Raw genomic sequence first — 27,056 nt, 5'->3', positions numbered from 1 at the left:
TTTTGAGTGACCTGATTACAGACCTAAATCTTGGTCTAAGATGTCAGCTTTAACTAATGTCGCAGATACTGGATAGCCGCGCACGACTACTAGATACTCTAGAATTACTGCGATAAGTGTGCCTTTTTCTGCTGCAACAACTAACAATACTTTGCTTCGATAGTCCAATACTGCGAATCACACTATAACGAACTGACGAGTTAAAGTTCTGACAGGGCTCTTAGGGCAAACATGATGCACAAGATTTGATTGAGCTAAAAGTTATGGTGACCAATCCCGGTTGTCTGATCAGTCTTGACATCCGCTCTGCACCATTTCCAACTTCCACAATGCCATTGCTGTTCAAGAGTGGCCCTTGGGTGTTCCTTCCAAGGTTTTGTACCACAATACGATTGGCAAGCATAACGAGGGATCTACTCCTCCTCAACTCGGATAGACCACACTCCTGGTAGTTCGTGGCATTGGTGGCTGGCAAAAGCAGTGATGGCATTTCCTCCGCAGTTTCCTCCACCATAACCCCTGACTGAGATACTAATTAGAAACGGATTCGGGAGGAATGGGTGTACTAACTCTTCAGGCCGGAGCGGTGGTCTATGACTCTCAGTGAGACACTGGTGGAAGAGACGGGAACGCAAGCGCCTTTCATAAGCCCTCGAACCGGACCAGCGCCGCCGCCGCAGCCCTTCTTAGGGGAATACCGAACATCAAAGTCAGCAGCCATAGATCCAGGAGTTAACAGCGCAAGGGCTGTAGCCATGGCGGAGAGGGCACTGATGAAGAGCATGATGGATCTTCGACTGGTGCAGATGCAGAGTCGTAAGGTGACAATTGGCGTGGTGTGTGAAAAGATCAGTGCAAGGTAGTTGTGAGATGAGCCAGAATCTAGAGAGAATATCGCTGCCTTTATAGTTGATCATGAACTGTCAGTCATCCACGTGATATTCTTTTGTAACACCAAGTTATCCTCTTTCCGGGCGTTCTGTGGATACTGGTGCACATAACTCATATGAGGGACGTACAGACCCCGCAGCTTGTTAAACGCTGGGATCATTGGATTCAAAATAAGTGGATTCGGACATCGTCAGTCCCTTGAATACTGGGGAGGCCTTAAAGATGATTTTACATTTACAGGTCATCGTAATGCGCCAAGAAATATCGTGTGACCTAAGCCGGCTATGTTGCCGACCAAAAACGATGGTAAACGGCGACATCATGTTGATAAAACATGAGCTGACATCTTATTAACATGCAAGCTTTATTGAATTTGTCTATGTGAGTTCCACCCAAACCACTTGCCGCTAAGCGTGGTGATCGACCTGGCTCCGAACTAAACGTCTGATCGCTCCAAAGCTACCATACAGTGTCGGCTGAGACGATCAATTGAGATCGTGCTGAGAAGTACGAACTTCTGATATGATCTCGCCCGACAAGATGGGATCAAAGCCGCGAGTGCAGCCTCCAGGGACATGGGATATTGTTACATCTTTATCCTGCTCACGGCATGCAAATACATGTGACGGTCCCATTGTAAGGGTCAGTCAGCGATCTCGATGGTCATATGCTCCGCCGATGATCAAACCACAGCGAAGGCCTTTAAGACCCGTCGGACGGCGTCAGCGTATGTCACCGTAGCTCTATAGATATTCTTGCATATATCTACGCCACGGATGATTCTGGGCACCTAGGAAGAGCTGGTTATATGTGAGCGTTCTCGAAGGTGACTGATATCCGACCTGCCCCGACGCCTCCAACGCTGTGACACGGAAGCTGGGAGAGCCTCTGACTCGAGGTTTTCTATGACCGGCTCTGGGTAGCAAATATCTTCTACCGCCGTACGTCGAGATTCAAACACAAGAAAGTCTAGTTACGTGAGTGTGTACCGCATTGCTCATTGTATCTAAGTCTCTACCATACCCACACTGGGTATCTCAACCCCATCTGCATACCCGGAGATATCCTTAACCCATTCACTAGCCAGTGGTCGACTCATGATATTTAACGTCCTGCCTGGATACCTTGGAGGGTATCGAGCTTCCACTTCAATGACCTTGGCCTTACACCCTCGCATGACTGCGTGTTGCCGTACGAGCGAACACGGTATACTCCGTTAAAGTTACGCGTAAAGCGGTCCAGCGACTCCCTAGCCCAGTCCCGCACATCATCAGTTCCGACAGCTGTCAAGGCGCCATCAGCTGTGACAGCGAAGTGACAAGCCGTCGTGCCTGTCGCACCACTAGAAACTAGGGGGTAATAGCCGCTGGTTCCGTCAAGAGGGAAAATGTCCCAGTTCCCCGGGTTATTGGCACACCAGTCTCGGACCGCCATGCAGCGACCCGTGGTGGGCGCGTTGGGACCAGTGTCCCCGCTAATCGAACCAAAGGGGCACGAGTCTCGAAACCTGCTGTTGGGTCGCCATCTGTTCTGCGGGTCGTCACTAGGTTGCTGTCGTCTATGGAAAGCAGACCTTGTGGAGTGGCCTTCGAGCTCGGGCATGCCCGTGAGGTACGTCTACAAAGGAATCTTAGTGATGCTTTGCTATACTACCGCCCGATATCTTTATACATAGTGAATACAAGGCTAGGAGGAATTGCCTACAATTTCATAACTTTCTCCATCCGAAGCAGTGAAGTTCTCTGTCGTGTATATAGCAGGATTGAACTTGAGTTCACCCGCAGATTCGACGAACGGCTGGACGGAACCCGTAGAGGGGGTGGCAACGACAGCCCCAACAGCAAGAGACGCCGCAAGGCAAGCGATAAAGTGCATATCGAATGATCTATACCTATATGAAATTGTACTCGGACTCAAACGTTTCGTGTACGTATACAAGATCGAGCAAGCTGGTTCTAGTGGATGGAAAGTGGATTTTAAGCGGGATGAATATGGCTTAAATAGAAAACCTGAGGGAGCACTTACATGTCTCGTGTGATCATGACCGCGACCCGACCTTCCATACAAATTACTGCCACTGCGCGTGGAATCCTGCATAACGCCGACTATTGGCTTGTCTGCCTCAGTCTCATGCTCATATCTGCACTGTCAAAGAGTCGTCATGCAGCAGTTTCCATTTGTATCCTTACTTAGACGGCAGCTCGGCAGTCTCCACTGGAATCATAGCACGCTTACCTGCCTCGGTATAGGCGCAGCACACATACAATTGCCAAGGTCAGCATTCATACTTGTCCATTTAGCCGTCTTCGTGTAACAACCCTGTGCGAAAGTATGGACCTTCCAAATCTCTGGTAAGGTACGATTACATACTTTAAAAAGCTCTTGGTTACTTGAGCTCATTGGAGAGAATCTTTGCGTAGTTGGTAAAAGGGCCGGCTTCCGATTCCTGAAGGATTCCTTTACGCAACCATCGTGATTTTCTCGTATTAGGACTTCAATGTACCTCAGCCGATATAACCGATACTAAGTGACATTCTGTCCGGGTGGCAGTGCATGATGCAGTTTGCAGATAGGTCCGCAGACGTCGCATGCCAAGGCTCATGGCGACTGCAGGTAGCCTCTTTGATATCCGCACCATTGATACGACGGTGTAACACGCTGCATGACGAGAAATTCGGCGTTACACCAAATCCTTTGGTCCACGATTGCCATCAATCCACAAGGGCTTTGTCCTTACTGCCATCAAAGTTATGGCTACCTAAGTGTTCGTCCAAGATGTAGGAATGCCAGGTCCTATACACAAGCCAACTTGAATGGTTACATTTCGTAGAACATAAGAGGCCACTATCAAAAATCATTATTTTTGGTGATCATCGGTCCCTGCAAGAGTCCGGTTCTTGCGCAAAGCCCGTGCATGAACATTCCAACCGGATCAGCAAGCAAACTTAAGGCTCGCACCCCTGAAGCGTTCTTTGGCCAAGGGCCCCACTACTTGCGTAAGCCGCAGCTACGTAGCTAGAGTTGAGTCCGATCAAATTAATCAGGCGCAAACTGGGAGGTACCTGTAGCCCCAGGAATATAGATTTCGGGCTAACGTTACATTGTTTGTGCAGCAGCGCTGCCTTCCGACTCAAAGGCTTGAAAGGCTGGCGATCTGATTGGTTGGAAACTTGCCACAAGGATCATACAGCTCATTTGGATTTCGTCGTCAATGTGCGTTTCGTTTTAGTATGATACCTACGGTGGTGAACTTTAGGATAAGAGACTTTGGGGCGCCGTAATATATACTCAAACTTTTCCATAGACTTCAGGGACTTTAGTATGCGATCGCGGTACTTCCGTCATCTTGGTGTTGAAGAAAGGGTTGTTTCCATTCGGTCTACTCAATCTTAAGAATCTGCTGCAACATCGAGTAGCAATAGGGTAGCTAAAACGCAATACGTGAATGGTAGCCTATCAGTTTGCATAACAGAAGTCGCAGAGCATCTCTATCTCAATCGCAGATAGGCTTTCCAAATCGATCTCTTCCACCGCCAATCCGCCGCGTGCCAGCTTCTCGCTTCGGTGGTTCTTTCCTTGACTCATGTTATCGCCAGTTAATTTTTACCGGACAGGTGTACATCTACAAGTCTGGGGCTAGGTCGTACCTGAATCAGCCACATACCCACAGGACGTTGCCGACGTCAGTGACCGGGCTAGACGAAAAACGCGAGATCAACGTTTCAACCACTTGTATCACACGGAGTCACGAACATTGTAGATACTTAACTAGCCATCAGCTTCATACGCGAGGTTTAAAGTCAGCCACGGAATTCGGACGCCAGCCTGGTCTCGCCAAAGCGGTTGAGTAATTCGTGGGCGAGTGGAACTGGTGCCGCGGCGACCCCGATGTATCGACTGCAGAGTTGGGAACCTGGCGTGAGAAGGAAAGCTGAGCTGTGATTCCAGATCACTGCATGGGCCGCCATACAGCGGTGTTCTTGATTCGAGGTTCAGCTACTCGCAATTTGTATAAGAGTGGCTTCCGAGCCTTCCAGTAATGTTCGTGCAGAGCAAACTTGGATTTCTACCATCTTTCAACGACCTCCCATTAACAATTCCAACAACTTTTCATCATGTCCGAGACCATAATTCTGACCAAGGAGACGGTTGTGAAGGGCAACAATGCCCAAGCTAGAATCTTCCTGGTCGGAGTCGACACTCAGAAGGCTGATGCTGGCCCAAAGCCAATTGATCCTATGGCTGTGTTCATTCTGAACTCGAAGGATTTTATCGATCTTCAGAAATACATCCAAGCTGCCACAGCTCTCCCTTCTTCAGCTGCCCTTTTCGAAGCGGAATTTCCCCGTTCAGGCATGTCCAAATTCTTGGAAGAAGATCCAGAACTGTACGATGTACGTTGTGCCAGGTGTAACTTAACTCCTCTTTCTGGCTGAGCTAACATGACTTGAAATAGGCAATGAAGGAAGCCCTCCCGCGAATGCACCAGCGTTGTGCGAACTTCCAGATTGAGACGCTGGAACCTATGATCGTCTTGGGTGGTCGTATCTCTAACTTCGCCAAAAGTTCAGGTACTTACATTGATCGTATTGTTGGTTACCTTAACAAGATGGGTGAGCCGGGAGTGAGCAAGAATAGTCCGGCGTACAGCTCCGCCAAGCGTAACGCCGATAAGCATCTCGATAGACTCATTGCTCATGCTGGAGAGGTCGGTGTTCAATGCGGCGAAGTCTTCGATAGACTCTCGGCCGTAAGTTTCTCCAGGAAGTATGTCTCAAGTTAACACTGCTTACGCTCTGGATATAGTTCAAAGTCAAGACAACGACAGAGGACAAGACAGACCTCGACATGATCTGCAGGCGTCTACGTAAAATTATGCCTGATGAAGCAGCCAAGAATAGTAGAGTGCAAAAGCTCATCGATAACGCTAAGACTCTGGTCAATCAGGCGAAGCAGATGGTTGATGACCAGCTGAACGAGGCCCGCGAGAAGGGCAAAGCCAAGTGGTACCGTATGTATTCTACATTTCTTATGACGAAGTCCTGCACAGGAGGGTCGCTTTAGTAACCTAACCGCAGACTACATCCCTGTCATCGGCACCATTATCCTCATCGTTGATCGAGTCAAGCAAAACGGTCTCATGAACACCCTTAGGGAGCTGAACGACAAATACGTCCTCGCGAGAAAGCAAAGCGAGAATCAAATCGAACAAATAACGGCCACATCCAGTGAGTACTTTGGTGCCTGATGAACCTCTTATGCTAATTGAATAGATCAATTAGATACACTCTTTTCAGAGCTCAAGGGCGTTGAAGACACCATCCAAAATGCCATGGATGCTGTTGGCAAGATGCAAAGTAAGTGATAGGACCCAGCGACGTTGTATCGAAACGTGCCTATTCTTACATATTAACAGAGACATTCTCCAAGCTTCAAACTATGTTCGAGCACATCAAGAAGAAACTTGAGGGTGTCAACAGTGATATCGATGATGAGTACATCAGTGACTACATCGTACAAGTGGAGGACCTGCAGGATGCTGCAGAAACCTGGGAAAGGGTGGCAAGGCTAGCAGATGTCTTCCAGAACACTGGACTAGTACTTGATATCAAGTTAGCACCAGCAGAGGTTATCGAGGAGGAGGGAGGTACGGGAGACGCGTGATCTCGGCACAGGCTGATTCTCAATCGCGTGCTGATGCTTCTGTAAGCTGATTAGATTGTGATTCATTTTCTTAAGAGCGCCACTTCAGAGGCGTTGGGACCTGAAATGTTGTCTTCGATTAAGCTATGAACCATCAGAAATGATCGATGGAAAATAAGTTAACGTTCACACAATGTCACGTCTTTCTCAATGCAGTATGTGAGGGGCAAATCTAAGCTGCATATACTATCAGTTTCTGTAATAGACAAGATGCTAAGACCTTGGACCTTGCCGTTTTTCAGTCCCGTTCCTATCGATTGATCAGCTGGTGCGGCTGCGGGGACATCAGCATTGTGATGTAAAAAATAGTGTCTTACCCCTCAGATAAAACTCAGCCAGCCACAGAATCGTTATCGTACGAAGGTATAAAGAGCCCACCCCTATGAGTGCAGACTTACTTCTCATCCTTCTATCTGAGACTTTTCTTCACTCTCCACAACTTTAAGTTATATATTCACACTCTCGACTTGTTCAAAGATGTCAAACTACTCGTTCAATTTGCCCAGCACGGCAGGTTTTGCTCAAGCTTCCTCTGAATCTGCAGTGACGAGTATCACTTTAGACCCAAAGTCCTCCGCGGTTCTTGCCGCTACTATCAAATCTGGCTCTAATTTACCTGCCAATCGAGACCACTTCGAACAGTTGCATAACCGTCAAGCATTCGAGCAAGTCTTGGAACGTGATATGGGTGTATACGATGTAAGTCGTAGTTTGCGGACAGTGATGGACCACCGGAGAGCGCTGATACCATGAAGCGACTAGCAATCAACTTCGAGTCTATCCATAATTTGTGCGAGGGCTTCACGGAGCGAGGCGCCCCAATGATGACTGTAACTGGTACGCACATCGTGGTAACATCTACTTACTTCAATTTAACTTATATTAAACAGGGTCCATCATTGGTAGCACAAGTCAGAGAGCCATCGTGTTCATGGAGCAGATCAAGAGCTTACTTGAGAACGGCTTCGATGACGAGTCGCGTACGCGTGTTTTGGACTCTCTCGATGATCTGACCGCTCGGGCTAAGTCTCTGGCTTTCAAAAGTGAGAAAACTTCAAAGGTGCTAGCTACGGTAAGCTAGACAGGTTCTCGCTGAATAGACGATATCTGATCTTATCAGTTCAAGGTCGATTCTTCCAATCGCTTTGATGAGCTCAGGAGCACGATGTCCCGGTGGGACGAGGTTGCCCTCTCATCAGAAGAAATTAATAACAGGATAAGAGATCACACTGATCGGGTTCGACAGGTCATAGACCAAGCAAGAATGCAAGCACAAGCGGCCCAAGAGGAACAGGAGAGATCTCAGGTCTGGGGCAAGGCCAAGTGGGGTTGTAAGTGCTCTATGGGGGACTTCACCTACACCATTACTAACATCGCTAACTCTGATTCCATCTTTAGTTATGGCATTCCCTCTGCTTGGTGCTGCCATTCTGATAGGGGACCATGTCGCGGGTCCGAATGCCGACGAATTACGCGCTCGTACCGAAGAGTTGCAAAGAAATTACGAGGAGATGATACGCAAAGAGGGAAAAGATCAAGAACAGCTTATAGCAGCAAAGAGTATGTCTAAACTACAGAACGCAGTATCTTCTCAGCCCCATGAAGTATACCCGGAGTCTAACCGCGCGCAACAGTGAACGTGGATCTTCTTCACAATACTATGGAAGATATGAGCGTCCAGGCTGATGACCTTAGCTCAGCCTTGAAGCAGATCTACAGTGAGTCAGAATCACCTGTCTTTTCAAGCTGCCCCAATGTTGACGAGACGAACAGCTGCCGCAACGAAGATGGTCACCGAGAACGAAGACCTAGCACGTCGAATCAAAGCGCTCGATGAGGATCTTGACGATGCTGAGCAGGACTTGCAGAGCAGTAACATGGATGCTATTCGAGACATGCTTACAGACTCGCTGGAGGATGTGGTAGAGTGCATTGCAATGTGGCAACAAGTCCATCAGGTCGGTCAGGAGTTTGAGAGGGGTGGAGAGCTCGCAGGCTCTTACAGTGTCCTGCCAGACTTTGCAGAGATGCAGATGCCTACGGGATGGGAGTACTTCTAGCGTATTGCAGATACTCACATGCTAGTCAGAGCTTTTGAGTTTCACAGATGGGTTTTGAAAGCGTGGTAAATATGGAAGCTGTAGAAACTAGATGAAAGGTGACTGTCGCGAAATGTTCATTACCCTTATGTTCCGGGGTTGTCCTGTGTCAAAGGCAGAAAAGTAGTTGGTTCTTCATAAAGTGCCTGACTTGCGGGTACTTAAAAATATTGCTCTGCTTTAGATTTTGACATAGTAGCGATGGTATTCACGATCGTTGGCTGTCAAAGGGGAGATGTTGGGATTCATTGACACTCGTGCTTCAGGCAGTTCTCCCAGAGGATCGCCCCAAAACAATGAGACCGTATAACACTAACGTCGGCACAACATCGTGTCTCACTCTGAATCATTGACTAAACGTAATATTCGACCGAGCTGCGCCCCCATGTATGCATCCAAGCTCACGCGTATTATTGTAGCTTCCTCAGATAATCATAACCAGCGACGGCGACGGGCTTGACATTGGTAGTCGACTTTTGAAATACACCGGTACCTGCCTCGGATCCCTCCAGAGCAGGATTCGTGTCGAGAATTGGGACTTCTGTCATGAACATCCCCAGACGCCTATCAAGCTCCACTGATGTCTCGGGCATTAATGATAGGCCCGAATCAATGCTCCAATTGTTGGATTCCCGTGCTGCATTTTCGCAACAGGGTGTGATGCTTCGATAGTGAAAGTCGCGTCGATCGTAGGTGGAAAGTTCGATGCGTACATAGACTTGAGCTTCATTGCGTTCGCTCATGACTTTGTGAAAGATTTACAGCATTGCATTCTCAGGGGACACTGCTGCCTGTCTTGTACGTTTGCAGCTGGACCGAGAATCGCAGGTTGTACGAAGTAAGCGAGGTCACGTACAATTAAACTAAACGCTATAGGTACAGCGTCTCAACGAAGTTAATCGAGTGCATCGCCACTAGGTGCCCTTTTAGCGAAATTGCGTAAGAAATTAAGACGTGGAACGATCTTGACAGTGCTTGACGGTCCGACCAGCGCCATCGGATAGGCTTGGATGTCACCCGCAATTCGGCTCAATCGTTCCGTTCCAGTTTGGGCCTGCAGAGGAACTGTGCAGGCGGCCGCGGATCGACCCGATGGATACCTGCAGAGTGGTCCGGTGAAATTCGGAAGAACAGATGAGAGATTCGACCGGCGTTGCTTTCGGCGTTACATTACGAGCGCAGAGACAGACAGAGATCTTCAAAGACACTGCAGTCAGGATCAAGAGTTTGGGTAGATTATGAATGGTCAAATACTGATGATGAAGAAACTATGTGCTACGAAGAGAAATAGGACTAGCTCGCACACAGCGCGCTGCTGATGCCCCGTAAGAGGATATATACTAAACATCGCTGCTGAAGATGTTTAGCAAGCGGAGAAGCTAGTCTGGCCCTTGCAGCTGGCGGTGGTCGAGACCTTGCTGCTGTCACCGTTGCCCTTCTCAACACCCTTGTATTCCTGGCAGATCTTCTTGACGCCAGATCCGCACGAGCTCTGAATGTTGGCGGTGTCTCCGTAGTTGGAGTTGATGCCAACAAGCTCACTGACACCCTTGGCCTTGACACCAGAGATGACAACGTTCCTGGGGCCTCCGTTGTTGGTGCAGTCACCGCATCCACGGTAGAGCTTGCCAGCGTTGACGACAGTGAAGTTCTTGATGGTGACCGTACCCTTGCCGTTATGCTGGACAACCTTGTCCTTGGCCTCCTGGGCACCGCCACCCTCGATGAGAACGTTTCCGGAGCCGAGGGCAGAGATCGCGTCTATCACTCAAAGTCAGCAAAAGGATGGAACGGAGTCGCGTGATTCACTCACCCTCGCAAACGTCACGGAACCAGACGTTCTTGATGGTGCAAGCACCCTTGCAGTGGATACCCTCGAGCTGATCCTTTCCGATGATAGCGTTGCTCAAGGTGGCACCGTTCTCAAGGATGAAGACCGCGCTGTCACTGCCAGTGTCGGCATCAGTGTCACAGGCCCTGCCACGATCGAACTCCTTGCCCCCCATATCCTTGGAGCCGGAGATGGAACTGGGCTTGGAGAGGTGCACGATGTCACCAACGCGGGTGGGGATGTTCAGTGTCTGACCAGCAGCGAGGCCGACTGCGGCAGTGATAAGGGCGATTTCGAAACGCATGTTGAAGGAGTGAGGTTCAAGTGGTGAGAAGTGAGAGTCTGAATGAGTGTGCTTGAAGATGCTGAAGCTCTGGATGTGCTGTGAGACAATATGACAGAGCTGCGACGATACTTATACTTCTTGAGCCTGAAACATGGCTCTTTCGGATGGCACACAAAAACGCCTAAGAACTTATCCTCCTCCTACTGATTTGTTCATAGCGATCCTGGTATCGCTGTTTGGTGGAACAAAACTCATCGCCAATTAAGTTTGTGGCTCCTTTCGGTGAGTCGAAACAACCTGGACATGACTTGTTAAGCATGGCGCCCAGCAATGGATTGCGAATGTTTATGTCTCTATCTCTTGACGTTGACTTGGCTGCTCCACTTCGATGTGGGGGACCGGGGACCTATTGGTGGAGAGCGGGGATTGGGTTAAATCTCCGTCTTGGCGCACTCAATGTGCCGGTGCCTTCCAAGTCTCGAATTTCCGGCCGCGTCTATCACGGTAAGGTTATTTCGACTTGGCAACGAACCCGCCGCGGAGTGACATGGGAATCGGCCAACATCAGATTCCCATATCGCTGCATGAGCAGATGTCGAAGCCAGTACCCTATCTCTGTTACCCAGATAGCACATGCCTAGGTACTCTGAATATACATCCCTTATCAGACTTGTACATGTGGATCAATCAGAGTGTCTTCCTAGAGCCAGGAGAGCTTTAGTGTTGATCCTCCTTTATCTTGCGAATCATGTCCAGCCAGGCACAGACGATCAGATCAACACACAAACCCTGATCTGCGATGTAGATTGAAACAATACTACGAAATTACCTTATGGTCACTGGATAGCGCTTGGTATTTATAAATGGTTTGCATTAGGTATCGTCTAAACGGAGGAAATGTGCGCGAATAAGTGCTCAGAAACAGAATCTGGGCGAAGGAAAAGATGTGGGGCCAGGGCGGTAGCACCTCTAGACCTCGGAGCACACATGCCATTCCCAGCCAGTCTTACTGCAGCAGTTGATACGGTCAAAGTCCTTGGATGAAACACTGCCAGCATTCGTGTCAAAGGTAATCTCCTGACCTTCATGAACGTTGGTCGAGCCATACGCGGCGAATGGGATATTCTTGCCATTACCCGTAACTGAGATGGTGCGCCTGTTAGCGGCCTGTCCCCAAGTATCAAAGATCTTGCTAACAAGAACACCAGGCTTGGCCTCGTCAAACGTAGCAGTGATGTGGAAGCGCTCGTGGCCGTAGTAATAGCTACCAGCGAACCAGCTGAAGTGAATCTTGCGCGAACCCACGGGGCCATCGACACGGTAGAAGATACCCTGGCGCCATCCCGGACCATAAACATAAAGCTCGTCTTGGAATGCATTGAAGGTGTAAGGTCCGACCATGATCTGGCCTCTGACGCTCAACCTGATTTGAGTAGATGAGGTTTCGTAGATCTTGACAGGGAACGGCAACGCAAGGTCAAAGACCTCCCTCCACCAGCTGCGGTCGCTCTCGCCAGGGACCATGGGGACACCACCAGAGGGTGCACCACCACAGATCTTGGTGTAAGACGGAGCAGTTGGTTGAGGCCTAGGGATATAGCAGGTAGACGCCGATACGACAACTGTCTGGAATGCAAGCGTCTCTGTAGTCGACACAGGTGTGGAGGTAGTCACAGTAACAGTGGTAGATGCAGTGGCAGTGATGGTCGAGGTACCAGTAGCAATCAGCGAGCAGGCAGCGCTGATCTTGCCAGTCGGCCAGGCGCTGATGGAGGCTGGGGTCGCAACGGCACGCTTCTGGACGTCGTTGATTTTAGCAGCCATAGTGTCGTTCAGCTTGGGCAGAGAAGAGTCATCCTCGTTGGTCAAAGTCGTGACCGCGACAATAGCAATCTCATAAGGATCGACAATGATGTCAGTCTTGATCTCTGCCGTATCGTTCTCAGCACGTCGGGCATATCTTCGGTTGACCTGGCCCGCGTAGGCTGTGACGGGGGGTTGTGTGGTGTATGCAGTAGATGTCCTGGTGATGGTGATTTGCTGGAGTGCTGGGGTGAAGGTAGTGGTAGCTGTAGCTGTAGTGGTCGCGGTGGTAGACGGCTCACTGTAACCGATGAAGCTAGTGCAGAACTCCTGACCGCTGGACTTCAGATAAGATAGGTCGTTCGGGCAGACGGGAACGCCATCGTCGGTGGAGTCTGTGAAACTGAAGCTGTATTGGATGGTGTAGTGGTCATCTCCGCGATACTGGCCATTGTTGGTAGCGAAGGATTCATCCCACTCCTGGGTGTACATGGAGCAGTATTGACCCTCTGAGACCTCATTCTTGAGCAAAATGTAGGTGTTGAAGAAGCGGCACAGCTGGGGCTTGCCAGAAGCAGGAGGGTGCTCTACTGCGTACTTGTTGTGTTGCTTACAGGCAGTTGCTCAGAGCTTGGCGTCGAAAGCACCTTCGGTGAATAGCTGGTAGCCCATGTATGATCCTTGCTTGTTGCAGTCGAGCGGAGCATTGATCGCATTGTTCTTGAGCTCCGTTTGCTTGTAGCCATCGATAGACTGGGTGACAAGGGAGGTATAACCATTACTTCCTGCAATAGCTACCTCGAACTGCTCTCGCCATTGGCCCTTGTTGGTTGCGGTGTCGGTGTATACCGGCCCTCCCCAGAAGGAACACTTGATGTTAGCAATGGCCTCGGGGTCTTTGCAATCGGGGCCAGGGTTCTTCGAAGGATCACGCTCTACGACTGTGGACGGTTAGTTGGCGACAGCTGTGCACAGTGTTTTCCACTTACAGATATTGAACCCCAGACATCCAGACTTTGAGTTACACTCAGAGGCACACTCAGAAGGATCGTAGCTCGTTACGACCTTGTATCCGAGGTATCCATAGGCACTGCTTGCTCCCTGAAGGTTCGTGAAGGTGTTGAAATAGCCAGATGGGGTAGAAGCGCCCTTTGCTACAGACACAATCTTGGTGTCGGCTCGGAACTTGGCGGCGGAAGACAGATCAAAGCCGTAGGTGTTAGGATTGCTGGGCTCGAGGTCGCAGGCTGCGCGCTTCAAGTGCCGTCTGGCCTTTGGTACAGCCGTTGGCAGAGAAACAGGCTTCACGTCGAGAGGGTCGGCGGCAACCTGAGAGGCGACGGCAGCGATAGCTTGGCCCTCATCAAATGTGACAACCTGTTCTTTGAGTCCAGGAATGATGTTGATGACCGGATCGGGAACTGCATCAACACCGGCGAAGTCGATGTCTTGAGCACCGACAACAGCAAATGCTGCAACAGCAGAGAGGACAATTGAAGACCGCATTGCAGGAGTTGGCTAGCGCTTGAAGCCTGTGTAGGAAGGATGCGAAGTGACTGCTTGCTGGTTCCCCTCCTCAGATCCGAAGCTTACTTATATACTTCAGATGGCCCGTCAAGAAAAGTCCCCATCCTTGAAGAGGCGTCGATATGGACATCCTCGTGAAGTGTGGAGTGGCCGTAGCTGAAGCCATTCGACTTCATTGAAAGGATCCAGGCGTAGCTGAGTGGATCAACACCGTTACCATAAGGGTCGAGAACGCTGGAGTACTACCCCAACGGTGCAGGTGTTTATATTGCACCTGACTCCCTCCGGTCAGGCTTTTGAAAAGTGGATATGAGATATTGCTGCAGTTGGTTAAACCCCCAAGATTCCATCGAGAAGAGTCCTTATTTTGGACTTGGGGCTGAAAAGCGATCTCGGTATACGCAATGCCTGCGTCTAGATACTCAAGGCTGGAGGAACGTGCACCGCAAAGCTGACAGCCTTGCAGCAAGCGAAAGCGTGCATGGGTGTGGCTTGTACCCCTGAAAAGGCGTGCTCTTGGCACGTCAACTCGGTTAGATCTCTCACTATTTTGGATCAGGTTAAGCGAAGTAGAACAAAAAAAGGATAGAAAGCGGGCGCTAAATCAGGGGCTTTCCATTTGCAGCCACAACTTGTTCGGTGCAGCCTGGTGTTTACTTCGCCAAGCGACAATTATGCGCGCTCGCTTCCCCAAGGCACGGTGTGGGCGACCTTGTGCTCAGGTTGGCGTGCTCAAGCCTTGTGCACAGGACGCCATTTGTAAATCGTCTTTGTTCATCCCCAAGATTGTCTAGTATGCGAGAAATGTTGGTTTAGTAAGAGCAACATTCGCGTGGTGATGAGCCATGGCGGAATTGGTTTTCGCGACCCCAGACAGTGCGGACCGAAGCGGTGTCGAAATGTGAATCCAGATCGCAGTCACCTCGAGTCATCCCACGCTCCGGTGTTCGCCTCAATTGCCTTCCCGGCCTAGTCGCGTCAAGGGTATTGTTGAAGTGCAGCCTCGTGGCAGTCGAGACCAACACTACGTGCCGCAGCAAACACAATCTTTAGACTCATGGGGTCAACATCAGGCCATGAGCCTGTCCCTAATCACTAAGCACGGCCTCTGCCGCTGCGTCCTGATCGTCCTGAGGTCTGCGTCGCGACAAAGGTAGTGAAGTGGAAGTAGATAGATCCACTGGAGGTAGGGAACCGACACCAATCTACATCAAGTTCGTCAAGAAGCTCGTGCCTTGCTCTAATCATCCTCCGCTTGTCGGGACTACTGGGCCAACGCTCACCCGCTACGGCATGAACGTCTGCTGATGAGGTCTGTGATTGATCATGCTGATCTCCGCGACCATGCTTTGGCCTTTCGAAGAACTTTATCAACATCCGGTGCACGTACCCCATGGGTACTTGCATCTCTGTACTTGTCAAGATCAGTCTCGTAGTAAGACTGCACATTGCCCTCGACTGCAAGCAGTACTCTGTTATGGTACACTATTATGGTGCAACTCGATATACGTGAGAATGGATCGTGGCTACACGAGGATCGGCACTGCAGTATAAGGACCTGCACGCTGCATGAGGACGTCAGAGCTGCAGATGCAGGGTTTGGGAGGGTATGAAGAGTCATTTCAAAACTGCACGCTGATGATGCCGTTCGTGGCGGTTCAGCCGGTGAAGCAAATGTAGACCTGTCATTTGAAACGTATTACTTACTCGGTTGTACAGCTACTTCTGATCTGAATTGCTCGTGCATCTTGCCAGAGCAGCCTAGCCCAGGCTAAGCCCCAAATCGCATTCTCCAGCCTGTCACTCCTGTGAACAAGCCGCACTCTTGTGTTGATTTCAAACAACTTGAGGAGAACGTCCGCCAGGATAAGAAACTTGGGTATCTCATTGATAGAACACGCGCCCGTAAATGCAATTTACGTATGGTATGAATCAAAGCATTCATGCTTGACGATGCGAGGGAATTCGATATGATCTGATCCGCAATGAAAAGAACGCCGACCATGGGATTCCATGCGTGTTTTACAAGCAACCGCGGAAGCAACCGCGGAAGCAACCGCGGAAGTAATCGATATTTAGGCGTCCAGGCCAGAAAACGCCCGTGCGGAGTGCGGAAAGCGAGCAGGCATGCTCAGTAAAAGGCATCAGGGTTGTTATCGTTGCCTGATTGTCCATAGTTGCCTCCGACATCATCCAGGCTCCTGTACTGTGACTGGCCACCTCCACCACGACCACGGCCGCGTCCACCTCGGTCGCCGCGGTACCCGCCTCGGTTACCACGATTGTTGTACTGATTATTTCTGTGAGCGCCACGGCCCCGGTTCTGATGGCCGCCCCTGTATCCTGATTGACGGTTATCGTCTTTGCCGCGCGCGTTGTGTGACCGGTTGTCCCCGTGACGGTGGTTGGGCTCTGCAGAGCGTTTATGATAGGACTTATTCGGGAAATAGCTTTCCCACTCACTCTCGTTTGCGGTCTCTTCCTCGATGCGCAGCATCTGCTTCTCGCCCACCACGCTGTCGAACTCAAAAGCCTGATCGTCTGACACCGGGTGCCAGTTCACGATGCGCGCTGCATCTGCAGGTCGCCCGTTCTTGCGAATAGCTAGTACGACAGTCGGGGTAGGGTTTTCAGAGTAGTACTTCGCTGTCTTCGGTACAGGTTCGACCCGGGCGGCCCACAGCTTGTTCTCAAAACAAGATACGCCAGTAACCTTCCATTTGACCTTGGCTCCGATACCACCGACCTTATCGAGGATACTCTTCGGGCAAGGCTTTGGGGTGATCAGAATGCTGTTGGCAAGATACCTGACGTCGTTGTCCGGAGTTGCCTGGGGGAGCTTCACGAGCGAAGTCAACCTCTCAGTCATGCTCGCGGGGATCATGTATCCTGTGTAGAACACCGTCTTCTTGATCTGGTATGGTACAGTTCCAGGCGGCGCTGTACCATTTCTGACCTGCGTGTTGTGTGCGTTCATCAGCTTCTGAATCTCAGCAATCTCAGCGACGGGATCTAGCTGAGTCGCGTTCTCGGGAACCTGGATCACTTCAGCGACGATGGGTTTGCGGTTGCCTTTTAGTTGGCCAGCCATCAGATCTTTGTTGAACTGGAAGAAAAAATCGCGGAAACCTTTCGTATGCTTCACACGATCCTCGTAGATTCGCAGTTCTTCCGCATCTTTGTATGTATATACGATGTCCTTGAGCAATTCCTGCTTGAATTCCATCGTGTTCCTGAACTTTTGCCCGGCGGGCCCGATTGCGGGCTTCAGGCAAACCATATCGAAGTCGAGTTTCCTGCTTCTAGCGATGCGCTTGATGAGGTCACCGAAATTGGACTCGCCGCGGCCGGTAAGGAGAACGTTTAGAGCATCCTTTTGCTGCATCGATTGCTCCACAAGTGTGACAATCTGTTCATTCCACCAGCCTGCCCAGCCGCGCATCTCTTCCTTGTCAGCACCTTCGCCAGTGGCTCCTAGGATGCTGGCATCGTGCCACCAGCCTCCACTCAGAAACATGTCTGGGCTACCTAGTTGGCCTATCGTGGCGCTGTTCCATAGTTGCTTGTTCGGAAGAGGACTTGCGAATACTACGGCCGTCAGCACTGGTAGTAACATAAATTGCACCGAACGTACGAGTATTGTCGAAGTCGTAGACGTGTATGGCCTTGATGTCGTTGACAGCTGGCAAATCCTTATCATCACATGACCATCTCTTCAAAGCCGTCACCGTGTGATACGTTGGCTTGCCATTTGGACCTGCAACGGCAGGCCTGGTCGACGTTGCTAGCATGGGAAATACCGAGCGGCGGACGGGCGATATCGAAAGGCGTTTCGTGATCGCGATAAGCATTCGCTGCGACGGGGTCGATCGCGTCGTCGAATGAACAGGTCCAGTCCACGGGCGTCGTGAACAATCGCAGACCGCGGCAAGGCAGGAGCAGTGCGTGCTGCGAGCTGATGTCGAGGAATCGCGACGCGCTACATAAAATGTCCGTGCGTACGCCTCATGAGGTCACTTCCGCCCGATCAACTATCATCTTCCTCGGCTCCAACATCACCATTGTTGGCGCATGGGAACAACAGCAGAGGACAGCGACGAGTCCGAAGACACATGTGTGATATGTCTGTCACAAGTCACCGAAAGAGCTGTTACGGTCCCTTGTAATCACTACAGCTTTGATTTTGTCTGCCTCGTAAGCTGGCTGCAAGAACGGTCGGCTTGCCCTTTATGTAAGTTATGAAACCACGACGGCCCAAGAAAGCAATTGACATCAAACAGGCAAGACAGAGGTAACAGCTGTTCAGTATGACAGGAAGGGCCCAGATGATTTCAAGAGCTATAGCATTCGCCGCACCCATACTCCAAAAGACCCATCCAATGTCACTGATAATCAGCGGCAGTCGTCGGGCCTTACTGGATACGGCCCGCCAGGTCGAAGGAGATGCATTCGCCGAACATTCTCTCCTCCAGCAGATGATCCTGCGTTACGCAAGCGTCGAGAAATTTACCAAAGGGGGCTGTTTTCAATGCACGTTGGCAGCAATCCTCACTCGGGCTACCGCGATGTCACGCCTCATATGATTGCTGCGCATCCAGAGCTTCAGTCAAAAGCTCGTACATGGATACGTCGTGAGCTTCGCGTCTTCGCATTTCTACATACGGATCCTACCGGCTCATCATCCCAAGCAGCAACAACGAGTAGCAACGCCGAGTTCCTGCTTTCGTACATTGTATCTGCTCTGAAAGTAGTGGACATCAAAGCCAGCAATGGGCATACTGAGAATCTTTTGGCTGAGTTTCTTGGTCGAGATATCACTATTTTGTTCCTGCACGAGCTCCAGGCCTGGCTGCGAAGTCCGTTCACCAGGTTAAAGGATTGGGATGAAGAAGTGCAATACGAGGATACCCGAGAATAGTTTCATTAATAGCGACAGTATATCTGCAGATTTTCTCGGTCCAGGTGTCTATTACTCTGTTGATTTAGACGTCGAATATGCGCAACGCGCTTCGTACTTCTGGCTACATCTCTGTCTATCAACGTCGGCCAGGACTCCATTGCTTGAGAGGACGAATCTCAACACAGTTCATCGCTATACGTAAGATAGTTCTCTTGGTCAGAGCCTCTCTTCTCCGTTGGCTCCCACTCAAGCACAAACACTGTGGTGTTTGTATACTCGGACCACTGACAGCCTGTCTCAGATGTCGTGATACTCCGACGCCTTCTTCTCCATCATTGATACCATCGACCGATCTTCGCATTGCTCCAAAAGGACAATCGCAAGATCAGACAGAAACTCAGTGGGGTAAGGCACGTCACCAGCGCGTTGGTCTTTAATCCACTGGCCAGAAGCTCTCCACACATACAGATCGACCATGAGCGTCCGAGCTCCACATGGTCCGTCAGTGGCCTTATAGATGTTTGAAACCGCAATACTGCCAGGTAGAACGGGTTGCGTCTCCAGGGACCGTTCGTGAGCCTTCGCATAAACTGCGTCGATGGCATCCTTGGCGGCCAGGTCGTCATGAACGAATTTCACCAGCGCAAAGAGCTTGCAGAGTAGGTTGGTCTCGTGGACATGATCTTCACGGTTAGGCTTGACAGAGTCCGGCTTGCTTGGCAGTTTTTGTGTGTACATGTACTGAACGTACAAGCTGAAAACCTCCGGCTCTGTATTCGGAAGCCTGATAACGTCTGGCGTCTCGTTCGTCATGATACGATCAAAGAATACCGGCGCGTGTTTACGGAGGAGCGTAGTATGAACGACGAAGGTCTTGCACAAATCACCACTACCAACGATGACCTTGATGATTTCTTGACCGAACCTAGATCAATGAGCCAAATCGTTCGAAACAACAAACGCACTCTTACTCAATGTAATGGGACTGTTCGACTCGTATGTCTGGGCTGACAGGTACAACGCGATCTTGGGTGACAGACGCGGCAATTTCTGGCTTGCTGTTGGTGAACCTTCCTTGGGGCTTGACAGAGAGCGGGTTGGTTGAGGGTGGTGTGCCACGCGCTTGTGAGGATCCTGCTTGTGAGTCTGTGGAGGATCTGCTGAAGAATCCATCGTTGCCGAACGCCTTGGTTTGTGTGGGCGACCTCGCACGGTGTGCTGTACTGCCTCCGAAAGGACTGCCTCCAGAATCACTGCGTGCAAAACCGTACGGGTGGTAGCCCGCGCGGGCGGGCGATGTCTTTAAGGTTGCACAAAACATCGGGATTTTGATGTAGAGTTGGTAATGGAAAAGGACGAGGTGACAGTTTCGCTTTGCGGTAGGCAAACAGTAGAGCACAGAGACACACGTGACTTCTTTCACTCTTCACTTCACTTCTTTCCGTGCCAAACATGTACTGCTCGCAACACATTGCAACAAATAGCTTTCATTGTCAAGAACATCGCAAAATAAACTCAAAGATATGGGCACCATGCTACTGCGACTACCAGCTTACCAACTGCCGTCGTGGGTATTCAAGAAACCAGCTGGTCCGCCCACATAATCCAACTCCGGCCCCCAGCACCCTCTGCCGGGCAACCAATGCAAACATAGTATCCTCTACCGGTGTTTGCACCCTTTTGGGTCACCGAAAGCTGCGTTCGCTGCGCAGAGTAGCAGCTGCGACAGGAGGGAAGTCGCGGTCGGGCAGCCGGAGCAGGTGCAGCGACAACCGCGGTCGCGTTCTGAGGACGGTCAGTTTCCACATCATTCCCGACATGAAAATACGTACGGACGTGTTGTACGTGTAGTATTCATTGATGATGACCGGAGGCTTCTTGCGTGTGAGGCCGAATAAACCCATAGTGAATGTAGTGGTACGAATTTACGGGTGAGTTTATGGAAGCCTAAGTGTTGGGTAGTCCAACAGTTTGAAGCTTCGCTGATGCTTGTACTTGTAGTTCTTCGCAGTTCAGGTGGGCTGAGGGCATGTGTACCGCCGTCCAAGCCACGATAGTACATGGGTAAGCGAAGTCCAATGATCGACCGCGATGTTTTCCGAAATGCACATCGAGATTCTCAGAGCGCTTAGCTTTATCATGCATGGGGAATGCCTATCTAGAAGAGGGGTCTGATCGACATGTGCTGAGCCTCGTGCACATTCAGTCACCACCCATTGTGGTGGTGTATTAGGCTCAACAACGAACATAGCCGAGAATGTAGGTACCTATGTCAAAGCCAGTGAATACGCTTCTAGCCTTGACGGCCACGTGTATCTCAAGTCCAGCCTTACAATGCCCTACAAGGAGGGGTAACGGATGGCATGTAGTGCACAACTCTCCGGTTCGGACCGGGCCTCGTGTCAAAGCGCAAATTATTGGTCGGTGAAAGCCACCTGCTCTCGGCAATTAAATTCGAAACAAACAGTCGCTCATCAGTATTCAGAAACTCGCCCGATAGGCTGTCAGCCAGTGATAATAGTACTTTAGGCGCTACGGTCGTTCGTCTGGAAATGCCGCCCGACTCGACATGTCGAACGTCGCTTGACCTGGTTCAAGGCAAACCGCTTGGAATGGCAAGCTTCGTTCAATGCAGCTTTTGATTTGACTGTTCGGTGGATTTGACAGCCGGTACGCGCTCGACACTCCTAGAGATCACGTTTCACCAGAAACAAATTGTCCTATTCCCATGTTCGGCAGTGAATACACCATGAAGCACACCCAAATGACATCTCTCTCAACCTTCCCCAGCATGATTGGGTCATGAGACCATCTTCTCAAGTGCGTGCCCAACAGTACCTTATCCAAAGAAGAACCACTGTCGCTCATCACCCTCCTCCGTCCCAGACCCCGGCATGTGAGGAGGCACAGCCACCCGCATCATCCCCTCAGCCTCCACCTGTGCCGTCTTCGCGTAAAAGTCCACCAGGAAGTCTTTCGGCAGCAGCTCCGCCAAGCTCGACACTACCTCCTTCGACGCTTTGAGCAAGTACATATCCACCACGAGCTCCCTCGCAAGATGTTCCGGCGTCGTGACACTGTAGATCTTGGATACATCTGTCGAAGAGAGGAAACTGCTGCCGTCCATGGTAGTGATGTTCTCGGACGCTGCCTGGAGAGCTTCTAGGGCGGCATTTTGGGTCGTTGAGTCTTTGAGATGAGCACCCAGAGCGAATAGCTTGCAGAGGATACCTGACTCGCTTGTTTCTTTAGAAAAAGCCAGACCACTGGGTATGCAGCCAGTGTTGATGAGTTGTATGTACAAGGCGAAGACACACGGGTCGACGTTAAGAAGCTCAATTGGCGAGGCGGAGGAAGTAGAGAGTGACTTGGCGATGGTTTTTGATCGCGCAGATATTAGGTCCATAGATACTTCAAAGCTTTCTGTTTCGTCATCTCGACCGACTTTGAAGATGACCGTGCCTGCAATCGAGCAGCTCAAAGTCAGTTCGCCGCAATACCGACACGTCATCTCACTTACTGAACGCTCGGTGGCTGCTGCAAGTCCGTTGATTTCCTGCGTTGGACATCATAGTGTTCACACGCACTGGTAGGGAGATTTGTAGGGTTACTCTTCGGCGGTGGTACTGCAGATCTGATGCTGCTACCAGATAGTGCACAAGGCGGTGTAACGGTATCTTCTGGCATGACTGGCGGCAGACTGATAGGTGAGTGGTTTAAGTTAGGTCTTTGATTCACGAAGATGGGTGGTTTTGTGCGACTCCGAAACCGCACGATAGCTCAGGACTAACTCTCACTTTGTATTCGTTGCTTTGCCTTTCCACCTTCACCTGGAACTCAGGTATCTGTCGAACCAAGACCCCCTAAGTACACCTCCATCTTCAATGCGAATCCCAGTTCCATTACTTGACCCCTCAGCCATAGAATGTCATCCTTGATTTTGTGAAAGTGCTACTTAGAGAGATGGCAATCCAAGCGTAAATTGAGTCAGATGAAGAGACATGCACAACAAACTCCGCTGCTAAAGCAATGTCTTGAATTATTTGCTTTGCACATAACCACTTAGCTTAATGCGTAACATATCATCGCCCACCATGTGCTTCGAATCGCCCGTCCTAACAACATCTTCAGTACTAATATTGAGCTTCTGACACCGATAATCCCCTATCATAGCTTCAGGTTTCCCTTCTGCTCCATATACGACGAGACTTCCCGATCTCCGGTAGTGAAAGTGTCTTTCAGAGTTGCTCGCCTGTCAAGAACCTCCGCTAAAAGCTCTTGCATAAATTCCACAGGCCAAACAGCATCTTCCATCCTTCCACCAAGCCTGAATGGAGTTCCCGTACCCTGTTCGACGAAGCTGTCGACAATCAACTTGCGGGCCATTGAACCGTTTGGTGTACCATTGTAGATCGTTTGAACAAACCGCAAGCTGAGTGACACTCGCTTTCCGCCGACCTGGTCTCGAAGGGTACCCATCAAGGCTGCCATAGTCTTGTTTTTTGTTTCCACATCCTGCACTTTCTCGGCTAGAATGTAAAGTTTGGCCAGAATCTTCCGCTCACCATCAACGTCTCCAGTTGTGGTACCGAAAAGAGTTGGTGAGACTGCGATCTTGTCTGTGTAGAGTAGGTGGACGTAAACGGCGAAAACTGTCGGCTCATCTTCATGAAGTTTGACGGCTCGCTCGTCTGCCTCCGCCCACCTGCCATTCAGAGCTTTGTCGAAGAACGGCGATCGCCCTGTGAGCAGCGATTGATGCACGACGAACTTCTGCTGCGCCTTACCAACAAATACCGTAACGGGCTTACTGTAGCTGCATACTTCTTAGCGTATAGTCAGACGCGTACGTGTGGCTCTGAACTCACTCCTTCAGATCAAAAGTGCTAATTCGAGAGTCTTTTGGGACCGGGCCAACAAAGGCAGAGGATGTTGTGGATGACGTCCTCGGAGTTGTGAATTCGAAACCAGCCGAGCCGAGCGGTCGTCTATTTTTCTCCATTTCCACAGATGAAGGCAACGAAGCAGACCGTTCTGGTCGTTGAGAGTGGAGACCGTGCCTAAATAGCGTCAGGCGTGAGCAACATGCAGAAGTGAGATAATCTAGACCTTGGTTCCACACAAGACGAGGTTGTCTGTGGCGTTGTGAGTCGGGGTATAGTGAGGTAAGGAATGACGAGTGGGCTGAAGCATATCGATGGGGGAAAGCAGAGGCGGCGCTAGTGGCCGCGCTGCCAGGTGCATGTTTAGGAAGGAACTCGATGCGAAGGGAAGTAGCGAGGGTTTCCATTGGCATTTCGCGCACAAGATGGAAGCTACCCCGAAGCAAGTGCGGTGCATCATCTTTGATAGCACTCATAAGAGCGCCGCTCAGGTGGATAGTTCCCTTGGTTACAGTGATGATAGAAACCATCTCAGATAAGTCGCGGTGAAATTCGCGTATGTTGAATCAGAACAAGTGCTAGCTAGGGGTATTCAAGACTACTGTTACCTACAGTCGCCAATGCTTCATAAAGGCGTCCATTGTGCCATCTTATGCAATGTTATGGCATTAACAAAGGCGCTAAAATGCGGGAGGGTTCGTGAGATTTCATTCAAGCAGAAGTCGAAAGGCTAGTTCTCCAAGTCGACGTGCTGATCGACAGAACTTTCGTGACTGCGATCCAGCTCTTTGAGCGTTTTTGACAGCGCAATGCCTTGGCTGCGCCCACGTTCGATGTCGACAAGCATCATGATAGGGAAAGGAAGGCCGACTAGAAGGGCAAGGAACCAAAAAGCCTACACGAGCAATGTCAGTACGTTTCACACAAGTCAAGGGGCGATGGGTTTTTACCGGCCGAATCTCGCCATAGGTATCTGTGATAGCGCCAACAATAGCAGGGCCAAACACGCTGCTGCCCTTGTCTGTAATTGCATACAACGCATAGAAAGCTGCCTCAAACCCAGGGGGAATCAGCTCGCCGAAGAGAGCACGACAGTAAGAACTGAGTCCTCCAAGCACGAAACCGTACACAGCACCCAGAACGTACATCTCCCACTGTTGCTGCAGCCCGAGGAATCCTAATCTTTGGACTGACGGTAGGTAGCCGAGCAAGCCATAGATTGGGATCGTCTCGAAGAGAGCGATGCAGATCAGAATCGTCTGCACGGGGTTGAGATTGAGTGAGTGCGATATTCGCGACCATGTGAAGGCTCCAAGCACCCCACAAACAGTTGCAATGACGTTAATCAATGCCAACATAGCGTACGACATGCCTAGCGTGGTCTTCGCGAAAAGCACAGCCGTGCCAGAGACAGTTGCGATGCTGTCACTAAGAAGAAACCAGGCAGCCAGGAAAAGCAAAACGTCTTTCAGCTGTCGCGCGTGTTTCGCTGTTCGAGCCAGAGACTTCCAAGAGTATGCGAAATAGGCTATGGTTGTACGAATGTTAGACGAGTTTTCGCCAAGATGCAACGGTGGTCCCGGACGTGGTCGCAGCCACAGTGCAGTGGGGATTGAGAAGATAAACCACCATGCGCCGATTATGAACAGGACAAGCCGCAAACCAAAGTTTGAGGATTGGAAGGCGATGACGATGACTATGGACAGCGTTTGCACGAGAAGGGCGGCTATGTAGCCGATAGCAATCCCGTACGATGAGATCTTGGTGGACAACGCAAGTTCCTGTGACGAAGCCGAACGATCCTTTGTGCGAGGAATGGTGAGGTCAGGCGAAGAGTGCTGCGGAGGGAGGAGGGCGGTGGTCGCGTCCGCAACTTCATCAAAGATAGTTTCGTTTTGTGCAAGTTGGTTAGAGTAGCGTGCCTCTTGTGCTACGCGTGCCTCTTCGGAAAGATTGTCAACATCGTCGTCATAGTCGTCTGTCAAGTCATCTCCATTTGATGTGGCGTATCGCACAGTGGGGTGGAATCTGACCAGCAGCGGAAGGAAACTGTTCAAGAGCACAAAACTTGCGCCGAAGCACGTGTTTGCAATGATTGCCAACACTGCACCCAAAATGTACACGCTGGGTACTACAGGCAAAAATAACATTGTCGCAGTGCTGCCGATGAATGCGAACCACAGAAGGAACGTCTTTCTGAACCGCCCGTGGTCTGCAGCGCCAGACATGGATATGATGAGCAATGCCTGAATCAGCACTGATATGCTGAATGTATACATGGCGAAGCTTGCCGTGTTAACCTCAAGACCCAGGATGTTAACGACGCATTGTCCTTTGTCAGGATGGTATGGCTTGAACATGGCCGTGAAGTTGGTCGACGGGGTGACGGCGGGTAGCGAGGCCTTGCACGGCGTAGTGTGGTCATGAAGGAGGACGCCATTCTCGCGGGCGAGCTGCTCGAGGGTGACGGGAATGAAGGAACCAATGCCGCATACAACGAAGACCTGTATGGATTAGCTGGCAGCTGTGGTAGCGACAAGAACATCTCCAAGCAGAACAGACGATTCATCAATCGACAACGGGACCAAACTAGCAACCAGAGAAACCTCTACAGGAACGCACCTCTGCCGCCCATCCATACATGTAAAAGCCGGACAGCTCCTTGTCGCTCGTTAGGCGCGTATCTTCGCCCTCATATTGCGGGTCTGTAGCATAGGACTCCATATCAAAGCTGCGATCGGAAAAGCTCTGCTCATCGTCGGCCTCGTTTGATTGTGACGATGTGGGCAGCGAGAGTTTCGACTGCGTTGACGCGTTGCGTCCGAGCTGTGGTCGCGCCTGCCGGTACTCTGGCGGAAGGGAAGGTGCGCGTGGCGTCATAGCGTCGATTGGGATTGGCGGGAGGCTGCGTTACCGCCTCTGAGACATGACGAACACAGATCCAGGCAGGTGGCTCAGCAGTTATGTTGGACGCTGCTGTGAAGCGCTCCGAGTCTTGGAGTAACCAAGAAACTTAGAAGGAAACAAGATGAGCTGCGAAGAGGGTGCGCAACGTGTTGGGGTGGCCGGCAGAGCCATGGGCGTTGTGCAGATGATAGAGCGAGCCACACTCCATCAGTCTCGGATAAGGCGC

At 50.6% G+C, this 27,056-nt stretch overlaps 13 protein-coding genes across 13 annotated transcripts; 4 read left to right on the top strand and 9 right to left on the bottom strand.

Moving 5' to 3' along the window:
- Positions 1-238: 238 nt before the first annotated feature.
- On the bottom strand, positions 239-853 carry C7974DRAFT_422794 (uncharacterized protein). The gene is made up of 2 exons (XM_046144346.1): positions 571-853; positions 239-523 (listed from the first exon to the last, which is right to left on the bottom strand). Exons 1-2 carry the CDS (start codon positions 782-784, stop codon positions 414-416), a joined length of 324 nt encoding a protein of 107 aa, XP_045999046.1. The 5' UTR covers positions 785-853; the 3' UTR covers positions 239-413.
- A 1,082-nt stretch (positions 854-1,935) lies between these two features.
- Positions 1,936-2,841, bottom strand: C7974DRAFT_470668 (uncharacterized protein). Its single transcript, XM_046146473.1, has 2 exons — positions 2,596-2,841; positions 1,936-2,508 (listed from the first exon to the last, which is right to left on the bottom strand). The coding sequence occupies exons 1-2, from the start codon at positions 2,764-2,766 to the stop codon at positions 1,996-1,998; spliced, it is 684 nt and encodes a 227-aa protein (XP_045999045.1). The 5' UTR covers positions 2,767-2,841; the 3' UTR covers positions 1,936-1,995.
- Positions 2,842-5,006: 2,165 nt separating this feature from the next.
- On the top strand, positions 5,007-6,555 carry C7974DRAFT_411285 (uncharacterized protein; the record flags this gene model as incomplete). The annotated part of the gene is made up of 6 exons (XM_046143544.1): positions 5,007-5,285; positions 5,348-5,641; positions 5,698-5,902; positions 5,970-6,119; positions 6,165-6,248; positions 6,308-6,555. 6 exons carry the CDS (start codon positions 5,007-5,009, stop codon positions 6,553-6,555), a joined length of 1,260 nt encoding a protein of 419 aa, XP_045999044.1.
- Positions 6,556-7,071: 516 nt separating this feature from the next.
- Positions 7,072-8,654, top strand: C7974DRAFT_411284 (uncharacterized protein; the record flags this gene model as incomplete). The annotated part of the gene is made up of 7 exons (XM_046143543.1): positions 7,072-7,293; positions 7,350-7,431; positions 7,485-7,666; positions 7,715-7,925; positions 7,993-8,154; positions 8,229-8,312; positions 8,368-8,654. The coding sequence occupies 7 exons, from the start codon at positions 7,072-7,074 to the stop codon at positions 8,652-8,654; spliced, it is 1,230 nt and encodes a 409-aa protein (XP_045999043.1).
- Positions 8,655-9,989: 1,335 nt separating this feature from the next.
- Positions 9,990-11,279, bottom strand: C7974DRAFT_462243 (pectate lyase). The gene is made up of 2 exons (XM_046146192.1): positions 10,507-11,279; positions 9,990-10,454 (listed from the first exon to the last, which is right to left on the bottom strand). Exons 1-2 carry the CDS (start codon positions 10,826-10,828, stop codon positions 10,057-10,059), a joined length of 720 nt encoding a protein of 239 aa, XP_045999042.1. The 5' UTR covers positions 10,829-11,279; the 3' UTR covers positions 9,990-10,056.
- A 500-nt stretch (positions 11,280-11,779) lies between these two features.
- Positions 11,780-14,119, bottom strand: C7974DRAFT_411282 (uncharacterized protein; the record flags this gene model as incomplete). Its single annotated transcript, XM_046143542.1, has 3 exons — positions 11,780-13,203; positions 13,261-13,554; positions 13,603-14,119. The coding sequence occupies 3 exons, from the start codon at positions 14,117-14,119 to the stop codon at positions 11,780-11,782; spliced, it is 2,235 nt and encodes a 744-aa protein (XP_045999041.1).
- Positions 14,120-16,271: 2,152 nt separating this feature from the next.
- Positions 16,272-17,931, bottom strand: C7974DRAFT_306759 (uncharacterized protein; the record flags this gene model as incomplete). Its single annotated transcript, XM_046138096.1, has 2 exons — positions 16,272-17,728; positions 17,775-17,931. The coding sequence occupies 2 exons, from the start codon at positions 17,929-17,931 to the stop codon at positions 16,272-16,274; spliced, it is 1,614 nt and encodes a 537-aa protein (XP_045999040.1).
- Positions 17,932-18,211: 280 nt separating this feature from the next.
- C7974DRAFT_432658 (uncharacterized protein) lies at positions 18,212-19,058 on the top strand (the record flags this gene model as incomplete). Its single annotated transcript, XM_046144868.1, has 2 exons — positions 18,212-18,371; positions 18,421-19,058. 2 exons carry the CDS (start codon positions 18,212-18,214, stop codon positions 19,056-19,058), a joined length of 798 nt encoding a protein of 265 aa, XP_045999039.1.
- Positions 19,059-19,418: 360 nt separating this feature from the next.
- On the bottom strand, positions 19,419-19,961 carry C7974DRAFT_282539 (uncharacterized protein; the record flags this gene model as incomplete). Its single annotated transcript, XM_046137597.1, has 1 exon — positions 19,419-19,961. A coding segment is annotated over one exon (543 nt), but the record flags the coding sequence as incomplete, so codon positions are not given.
- C7974DRAFT_149001 (uncharacterized protein) lies at positions 19,947-20,463 on the top strand. Its single transcript, XM_046135730.1, has one exon. The coding sequence runs from the start codon at positions 20,039-20,041 to the stop codon at positions 20,318-20,320; it is 282 nt and encodes a 93-aa protein (XP_045999037.1). The 5' UTR covers positions 19,947-20,038; the 3' UTR covers positions 20,321-20,463.
- Positions 20,464-21,651: 1,188 nt separating this feature from the next.
- C7974DRAFT_450916 (uncharacterized protein) lies at positions 21,652-22,612 on the bottom strand (the record flags this gene model as incomplete). The annotated part of the gene is made up of 2 exons (XM_046145762.1): positions 21,652-22,502; positions 22,561-22,612. The coding sequence occupies 2 exons, from the start codon at positions 22,610-22,612 to the stop codon at positions 21,880-21,882; spliced, it is 675 nt and encodes a 224-aa protein (XP_045999036.1). The 3' UTR covers positions 21,652-21,879.
- A 462-nt stretch (positions 22,613-23,074) lies between these two features.
- On the bottom strand, positions 23,075-24,196 carry C7974DRAFT_148983 (uncharacterized protein). The gene is made up of 3 exons (XM_046135729.1): positions 24,150-24,196; positions 23,909-24,100; positions 23,075-23,856 (listed from the first exon to the last, which is right to left on the bottom strand). Exons 2-3 carry the CDS (start codon positions 24,040-24,042, stop codon positions 23,208-23,210), a joined length of 783 nt encoding a protein of 260 aa, XP_045999035.1. The 5' UTR covers positions 24,043-24,100; positions 24,150-24,196; the 3' UTR covers positions 23,075-23,207.
- Positions 24,197-24,562: 366 nt separating this feature from the next.
- Positions 24,563-27,021, bottom strand: C7974DRAFT_148981 (autophagy-related protein 22-2). Its single transcript, XM_046135728.1, has 3 exons — positions 26,546-27,021; positions 24,874-26,427; positions 24,563-24,818 (listed from the first exon to the last, which is right to left on the bottom strand). Exons 1-3 carry the CDS (start codon positions 26,801-26,803, stop codon positions 24,654-24,656), a joined length of 1,977 nt encoding a protein of 658 aa, XP_045999034.1. The 5' UTR covers positions 26,804-27,021; the 3' UTR covers positions 24,563-24,653.
- Positions 27,022-27,056: the final 35 nt, after the last annotated feature.

Source organism: Boeremia exigua (assembly GCF_020726555.1).
Source record: "Boeremia exigua strain MPI-SDFR-AT-0100 chromosome Unknown C7974scaffold_4, whole genome shotgun sequence".
NCBI lineage: Eukaryota > Fungi > Ascomycota > Dothideomycetes > Pleosporales > Didymellaceae > Boeremia > Boeremia exigua.
The sequence above is the reverse complement of the archived record's forward strand: the minus strand, read 5'-3'. Positions and strand labels throughout refer to the sequence as shown.